The sequence below is a fragment of the Condylura cristata genome, unplaced genomic scaffold (assembly GCF_000260355.1).
Source record: "Condylura cristata isolate star-nosed mole 26May11 unplaced genomic scaffold, ConCri1.0 scaffold00017, whole genome shotgun sequence".
Classification (NCBI taxonomy): Eukaryota; Metazoa; Chordata; class Mammalia; order Eulipotyphla; family Talpidae; genus Condylura; species Condylura cristata.
In genome coordinates, this window is record NW_004567118.1 from 30273656 (window position 1) to 30282100 (window position 8445).

The 8445-nt window shown below is 56.0% G+C and overlaps 1 protein-coding gene across 1 annotated transcript in view; it reads right to left on the bottom strand.

The window, feature by feature from the left end:
• Positions 1-4950: 4950 nt before the first annotated feature.
• LOC105853179 (NACHT, LRR and PYD domains-containing protein 1-like) overlaps positions 4951-8445 on the bottom strand; it is a 19331-nt gene continuing 15836 nt past the window's right edge. The window contains exons 11-13 of the mRNA XM_012726089.1: positions 7563-7704; positions 5988-6032; positions 4951-5612 (exon numbers count right to left, since the gene is read on the bottom strand). Of these exons, the coding sequence (XP_012581543.1) occupies positions 5326-5612; positions 5988-6032; positions 7563-7704 (474 nt within the window). The 3' untranslated portion in view covers positions 4951-5325. The remainder of the gene's footprint in view (positions 5613-5987; positions 6033-7562; positions 7705-8445) is intronic.

Below are 8445 nucleotides of genomic sequence, written 5' to 3' on the forward strand. Positions count from 1 at the left end.
CTCTGGCTGGGCACTTGCCATAAGGGGAAAGGGAATTTGGGAGTTTTTGGTGGGAAGTTCTATTAGGGATATTGTCACTGTTGTCTGTGTACACGAATCTTATTAATGGTTGTCACTGAGAGTCTGCCCCTCGGCTGCTCTGTGATGGGTGCTGGACCCCTGTAGAGTGTGAGCCTGTTAACATTGGGGTCTCAGGGGGCCCCTTGGTCACCTGCTAACACTAGTTGTTGGTGTTGGGAATATAGGGTATAGAAGGGGAGGGAAAGCCATAGCAGGGGGACCCTGGGGCTGGGAGGCCTGGAAGAGGTCAGGAGTCCGGGTGAGAGACTGGCCCAGGGGCCATTCAGGGGAGAGTGTGGCGAGCGGTGGGCTGGAGGAATATGTGATACTCACTGTTCGGTGTCCTCAATGTCTTTCCTCTCCTGGGCCTGGACTCTGCAGTCCCACCCTTGAACTTTGTCTGTCAGGAGGGGGAGTCCCAGACGTGGGTGTTTTGGAGGATGGAGCTCAGTGCGCCCTCCTGCTCTCAGCCCCTCCTGGCCCTGGGACACCCACTAGGAGAGAGTCCCCAACCAGGCAGAGCAGGAACTGTTGCCCAGAGGAAACCACATGGGGAGTGGCCAGGACAGGGAGGGGGAGGATGGGGGACTGTCTCAGTTAATAAACATTCCCACCCAAATAGGGCAACCCCAGCCCACCACCAGCCCTTGCCCAAAGCCACTCCCCTGGGCACAGACAGATTTGCTTCTGTTTTTGTAAAGAGGTAGAGCTGGGGACTGTGGCGTCCCCTTCCCCTTTCCTGCTGGGGAATAGTGTCTGGGGGCGCCTGCCTTGGCCTGGGCTGGAGGAAGCCAGGCCTGACGGGTGGCAGCTCAGCTCCCGCTTGGACACGGACCCCTTGGGTGTCTGATTCTTTTCTTGGGGCCTCAGTTTGCTCATCATTTTGCCGCCCAATGCCAGCCGTCTTTTTCCCTTTGGCTGATAGAAGGAACCGTGTTTGAGGAGTAGGAAAGTAGTTCAATTTGCTGACAGACTGAGGAGGGCGGCAGACTCGTGCCTGAGACCCTCATTCTGCCCTTCCTCCTGCTCCTGGCAGGTGCCTGGGGACTGATCTAGAGTTACAGAGAGGAGGGGGAGAGACTTGCGACAAATATCTGGTGATTCTCTTGGACCCGGCTCAGCTGCAGTCATGTGGCAGCAATTCTGATGTCATCTTTACAGCGAAGCTCAGACCTCTTTTGAATAAAACTGAGTTTCTGGAATGCTACTACAGGGCCTGAGTTCAGGGAGCAGAGACCCACAGCCAGGATGAAACTTCAACCTCAGAGGAAAGTGCTTTCTGCAGCCTCTGACCTGAGCCTGAGGAGGCTGGTGTGGGTACTCACGGCACTTGTCTGCCCTCCTGTGAGCCCTGTTTAGAGGAGTCCAGGCCTGCGTGTTGGGGCTCCCCTGTCTGTGCTGAGCCTGTCCCTGCTCACAGTGAGGGGGCAGCTGAGCCTCCCCAGACAGGCATCAGCTAAGGCCCATTGGGCACCAGGCAAACCTGTCTCTGTACAAGCTCCGGGGCCCAGTCTCAGGCATCCGGACTCAGTCCCGGGCTCCCAACACCCTGGACATGTGGGAGTCTGCGGAAGCCCTGGGAGGGTCCTGCTCAGGCCCCTGCTCTCCCTGTCCCCTGCCCCCCTGGGCTGCAGCCCAGCTCTTCTTCCTGCCTCTGGAGTCCCAGGCACAGGGCTGACGGAACAGGCCATCTAAGGACCTCACTCACAGGGATGGACAGTCATCACATTGTCAACCCCTTAACTCCCATGCAGATCTCCAGGCTCCTCTGGGACTCTCTGGGGTGTTATTTAGTAGATCCCCAAGATCTGGACTTTGTTAATCAAGTCAATTTATGCCGAGAGTAACCCTGGTCCTGCAGTGGTCACTCCCGGCACTGCAGTGGTCACTCCCGGCTCTGCAGTGGCCGCTCGTCGATAAGCCATCTGCTGACCAGATGTTGGGCTCCCCTGAGCTGGGGTATCGGATCCCTGAGTCCAGCAGGTGTCGCTGCCTCAGGAGCTGGGCATGGCTGGCTGTGAGGACACCTTAGGGTCCTGCAAGTGACTGACCCAACATCCCTGAACCCTGGGCCCCAAGGACCCACTCCGGATTGTCCACTCCTATCCTTGGCCTTAGAGCAGCCCGACTGTTTGTGCAGAGTGAGTGACCTGGAGCGAGCACCAGCTGCACTGCTCTGAGGCGGAGGGCTGACCCCCAGGGATGGGCCCTGTTCCCTCCCCTCCTCCAGGGAGCATGACCCGTGGCCTGCTGGGTGTGGCCACCCAGGCTGCTGCGGGTGGAGGCCTGAATGGGGGAGGTGCTCCTGTGCCTGTGGCCACAGCGATGCTTCCTGCAACTGCCCTGTTTAAACTAAACGTTAGCCTCAGAGGAAAGTGCTTTCTGCAGCACTGGCTATGTCTGTTCTCAGTGTGGGTACCCCTGACTCAGGTTGTCTCGGGTGCGGCCACCGCCCCTGTGGGATGAGCCAAACCTGGGTCTGTCCAGAGCAGGCCCGAGGGGGCCCAGGCTTCCCTGAGTCCTGAGGAGCTGCAGTGCTCCCGGGAGGAGCTGCTCAGGCTGGCTCTGCTGGAGCAGATGAACTGAGTCATTGTGGACCCTCCATTAGTACATGTTGGGGTGCTCTGCTCTCCCTCCTAGGGCTTCAGCTCAGCAAGGCTCTGTGGTTTCCTGCGTGAGGCTTTGCTCCAGCTTCCAAGCCAGGACTCAGGCAGAGGAGCTGGCTGCCAGGAGGTGACGCCAGACCCGTCCAGATGTGTGGGGTTCTCTGAGCAGACGTCCTGGGCTCAGGCCCTGGGTCACACTGGGAGTCCTGACTGGGCAGCAGAAGGACTGTGTGAGGCCGAGGCAGCAGCTCAAAGGATCTCAGGACAGACAGTCTGGAGGCAGAATCCCGAGGTGACGTCAATGTTAACCCAGCTCAGGTGTCTGGGAAGCTGGGCTGGAGGAGACTGGGGAAGGGGAAAGAGACCGTCAAGGCCCGAGGGGAGACCACCCTGGTGGGCAGTGGGGACTATGTGGGCAGTTTGGAGATGGGAGAGGCCATCTTAGACGTGTGGCCTGGTTCAGGAGAGGAGCTCTGTGTGGTCAGTGGCCTGTGGAGGACTGAGTAATCCTGGGATTTGGGTACAGTAAAGGCCATATTGGCCTAGTAAATCTTCATTTTTTCTTGGCTTATGAAATAAATTTCTTTGTTGCTTCCTAAGTGGTCTTGTAATTGTGCATGTGGGTGAAGAACCCACACAGAAACCAGCAAATGATCTGGGCAGTGGTTTTGGCCTGGTTTGGGCCCCTGCTGACCCGTACAATCCTTTCAGGCCCCCACCTCCCTCCTAATAGCAGGCCTCCTGCTCCCTCAGCCTGTGGTTCACCTAGGCTAATCCTAGGTGGCTTACCCAGCCTCCACTTTGTTACCTCCAGCTCTGCATTCCTAAAGCAAGGTCATAACTGCCTGGTCATAGGAGTCCAACCTACAAGGTACTTGTCACATCAGTTAAGAGAAGAAAGCTAGACCACCCTGGGAAGGGAATGTGTCTCGAGGTCTGACAGGCAATGGGGGTGGTTGACTGATGTATAACAAAGGACCCCAGAGGCTGATCCATGATGCCTTATTGATAAGACTGAAATCCTGACTGGGGAGTCAGGGCTGGATCTATATACCGAGCTACCAGAAGGTGAGAAATACAGTTCCACTTTTCCCCTTTTTCTTCTATGTCTCTCTTTTTCCACTTCCTCATGTGACTAATGCTGTATGCTGGTTTATCAATAAAAAGCCAGGATCTTGCTCTTCAGCAGCTTCCTGCATTATGTAGCTGCTCCATGAATCTTGTCTCTTTATCAGTGTGGTGTTGCCTGACGCAACATCGGTTTGCACGTGTCTTTCTCAGGGAGCCAAGTGCACCCCTGGGCGCCTCTCCACTCCCCCACGTGTCACTCTATGTGGATGCCTCAGTTTCTCTCCAGCTCCTCAGGTGTCGCTCCCCTGCTACCTTCATCCTGCCCTGCTGTGCCCAGTTGGATGCAGTTTATGCTGTGACATGCCCACCGGTCCCTAGGACCAGGGCTGTGGGAGACTGGCTCTGGGTCAGGCCTGATTGTGACCTGGGAGACCCAGGTTCAACAGATGAAAATGCTGCTCTAACAGGGAGCTGGAGTTGCATGTGTGGGAAATGGGGGTGATAAGGGTACTGGAGTGGTATTAATTTAATCAGGTTACTATCTAATTCCCTAAGAGATAAAAAGCAGTTGCTTTTTAAAATATTTTCTTTCTTTCTTTCCCCAGAACCAGCGGGAAGAAGATGGCCCCACAGACACAGAAGGCAGGACCAGGATGACTAAGGTGTTTACGAATCATGTGACATACAAAGCCACTTGTGGCCTGTCTGCTCCGGCCATGTGTGTACAGCACAGCCTAAAACCCAACCCCATAAATGCAGACCCTCCATCACTCTCAGGTTGAGTTGTGGCCCAGGGCAGTTGCTGCCTCTCTCCTGTGTGTAGTCGCAATATATACTCTGTGCTAAAATCTGTTATTGGCTGATTCACAGTCTGTGGGGCTTCATTGCTGGAAGCCAGAAAAGACTCATTAGAGAGTGTCATAGAATGGAGGGTCACTGAAGATCGGTGGCCCCTGAGTGTGTGACCGTTCCTGAGACCAGCAGTGGAACTGGAAGGACAAGGCCATGAGCAGAGGCCCTGTTGGGCGGGGCCCCGGGTGCCTCAGGGCAGCGGATCTGAGCTGGGGGTAAGGGCAGGACTCATAGGAGGAGGCTCCACCTCCCCTGTCCTGGCTTCGGGGACTCCATGTGGCTCTAGTGACAGCACACACAACAGAACACACAGAGAATACAAGTACAACATCGACAAGTAAAAAAACCTGGTTTTTCCTCATCACAAAACATCATCACACCACCCCTAAGGTGTCTGTTGTCATTGTCTCAGCCTAAGTGGCCAGTGCCATGTCCCCTGCCCCTTCCTCTGGATGCCTAGGGAGGGTCCCCACCACACAGGCTCTGGGGGACTAAGTTCTCAGGTCCAGCCCCAGCATGTCATCCCCTGGGCAGCTGCCTGTGAAATTTGGGGGCAGCTGGGTGCCTGGGCGGTAACCCTGGGCATGGACATCATTGCCTAGAGTCCACAACAATTACAGCAAGAGGCAACTCAGGTCTGCTACTTTAGAGATGAAGAAACTGAGACTCAAGAGCCACCAGGAGGGCAGGACTCATGCAGGGTGCAGAAGTCCCCGGCCAAGCTCGGCAGGAGCCCTCAGCGTCCTCCACTGTCCCCCCTCTCCCAGAGTTCACCAATTAGATGGGGGTGGGTCTCCTTCAGGGCTTGGTAGAGGCGGTCTTTGCAGGCCCAGTCCCAGGCCCTGCTGAAGCTGAACAGCTTGCGCATCTGGGCCTGCTTGGTGGCCTCGGCCCTGACGGCCTCATACTGCTCCTCACTCAGCACCTCCCCGAGCAGCTTGTCCAGGACAGGGTCCACGGAGGTCACTCGCGCCACCAGCTGCTCCCGACACTGGTCCACGAAGTGCTCCGACTTTGGTGCTCCTGCGGTGAGGTGAGGCTGCAGTGAGTCAAGAGCAGGGCCACCGCAGCCTCCACCTGCCCCCACCTCTGGTATCGTCATCACTTCCTCTGCACTGGCCCCTCCTGAGATGCATTTGGCCACCATGAAGTCCCTCTGACCCCCACCTGTCAGCCTCCAGCCCAGCTTTCTCCTTGCTCTGGGGTGTGGGGTGCAGTCACTGAAGGAGGCACTGAGGCTCCCGAGGTACAGGCTCCCTGGGGGGCGTGGGAGATGGGCCCGGCTCACACCCCTCTCCAGGCCCGACCCCGTGGGGTTTGCCATGTCCCTTCCCTCCGTCCAGCACCACGTGGCGCCCAGAGCTGCCCTGGCTCCTGTGTCTCTCGGCTGCTACTGACCTTTCGGGGCTGCAAAAACCGGCGCGGTGGCTTGTTTGAGGTCTCCTGAGGACAGAGAGACATTGTGACAGCGGGTTCTGAGTCCACTTGATCCCCAGTCTCTCACCCCCTCTGACAGTCTGAGATTCTGATACAAGGTACTGAGAAACTGTGATAGAATCTGGGGTAAGGCTGGAGGGTCTCAGAGATCACGTAGGTCAACCTTTTCCGGAGGCAAATGGGCAACGGAGGCCCACGGGTCATGATGAGAGAGACAGAGACCGCACAACGGGGATTTCTCCCACACTGGCCGAGACACGGCTGAATCCTGTCGCAGCCTAAACAGATCCCTGGGGCAGACGCACCATCTCCCTGCATAAGCTGTTTGAGATCTGGGATCTGGCAGAAGTTTCCCGACTTGTCCTGTTGACTGTCATGCATCAGATCCACTTGGTTCTGGATCTGGGTGTCAGAATGAAAAGCTGAGATCAGGAAAAACTAAGCCCTTAGGAGTATTTGTACATTTCAGTAGGAAAAAGTAGCATAACCAGCAACAAATGAATAGGCTTACACATGACCTGCGTTAGGGGGGTGGGATCCACGTCACTTATGTGGACAAGGCCTGGGAGTGACAGACAGGCTCAGTGTCACCCCACTGCGGGAGGTGGCCCAGGAGAGGGGAGCTCAGGGTGAGGAGTGGGAGCACGGGGGTGCGCTGGATGGAGGGGGAAGGTGTCCCACGTCCTCCATGATGCCGAGATGGCCTCAGGGTCCCTCCTAACTCAGTCACACACTGGACATCTGCTGAGGACGGCAACTGAATCTCGAAGAGGTTGACAACCAAGGTATCAGGGGATACCGGGATGTTTAACCCCTAAGAGGAGATGTGAGGACACTGGTTTTCACGGTCTTCAGGCACCTAAGGGCTTTCCCAGGGACGGGGACAGATTCTTCTCTCGGCTCCAGGTGACAGACTAAGACTGACAGGAGGAAGAACCTGTCTGAATACAAGGGAAGACGCTGAGGTTGCTCTATTTTTCAGGATCACTGAATGGGACATGTGCCAAGATCACTGAATTTAACCTTCCCAAACCCCCCAGCTTGGCATCTGATCCTCATTTCACTCATGAGGAACCGGAGACCCCAAGGGGTTAAGTAAGTTTCCCAAGATCACCCACAAGTGAGAGCCAAGGGGACTCAAACCCCAGTGGGAGCAGGTTGAGGTAGAATACCCTGCCCACCCCTCACTGTCTCTTGTAGCAGCTCAGAGGCAGCCCCCCCCTCCCCCCGCTGTCCATCAGGGGGTCCCTACAAGGCCTGTTTCTCAGGTTAGAGCTTTTGGTGATCCCTGAGGCTCAGAGTCTGATTAACTGTAATTCACACCTTGCCCTGCCTGCTGCTACAGGACTAGAAAAGCCATATAACCTATTTTCTCTCTTTTCATTTGCAAACTGAAATCCCCACACCCCCTTCTCTCTCTCTCTCTCTCTCTCTCTCTCTCTCTCTCTCTCTCTCACACACACACACACACACACACACACACACACACAGGATGATTTTTTCCACCTTAAGCTGTCTGGACTTGACTTGAGTTACCTGGTCTCACCAAGGCCTCCCACACCAATGTCCCATCTTCCTTGTTCTGTATTTGCAGCCGGATCCCTGACTCCATCTGTCCAACACAGATCTCACTGAAGAGCTGCATCTTCCCAGGGCTCCGATAGCAGAGCTTCAGATTCTGAGTAGAGAAAGAGTCACTGTGTGAAAAGTCACTGCTCACCTGCAGGGGTGTCACTTTGACACCTCCTGAGCTCTTGCAGGCCCCAGGAGCACTCAGGTGACATGTCTTGGAACGAGTTCCCAGCCTCAGACTCTGCCCTGTTCCCCATTTCCACCAGTCCTGACTCTGAAGGATGATAAAATAGCAGGGTGATCCATGCATGAGTCAGGACTCACCCTCCATGGTGTGACCACATCTCCTGGACAGATCTTGTCTCTCCATCTTCTCCAGGTGTTCTTCCTCCGTCTTCTCCTTATTAAGCCCAAACCCTCTCCCCTGTAGTGGATGTCATGTCTTTGGAGTGGATTTGCAGCTTGATCCACTTTCCATGAACAGAAAAATCTCATTGACGCCTCTCCTCATCATGGTCTAGCCTGGACTCTGCTGCCCAGCTCTTCCCCCCACAGGCTCCTTCCCACTTAGCCTCAGACACAGCACGTGGCCTCAGCACCCCAGTCGCTCACATCCCGCTCCCAGGCTTCACCCTTAGAGCCTCCCTTGATCTGTCCCCGGCGCTGACTCACGTCCTGTTAGCTCTTCTCCAGCACCTGCACCGTGTCCATGACCTTTCTGCGCCTCACGGCTCTCTCCTGCTCAGAGCCCAGCACCTCCTGCCGCAGCCTCAGACCCCTTTCTACTGCCTCAGCGTCTGCTCTGCCCTCCTGAGCCCACCACTTCCTAACATCCAGGGTCATTTTG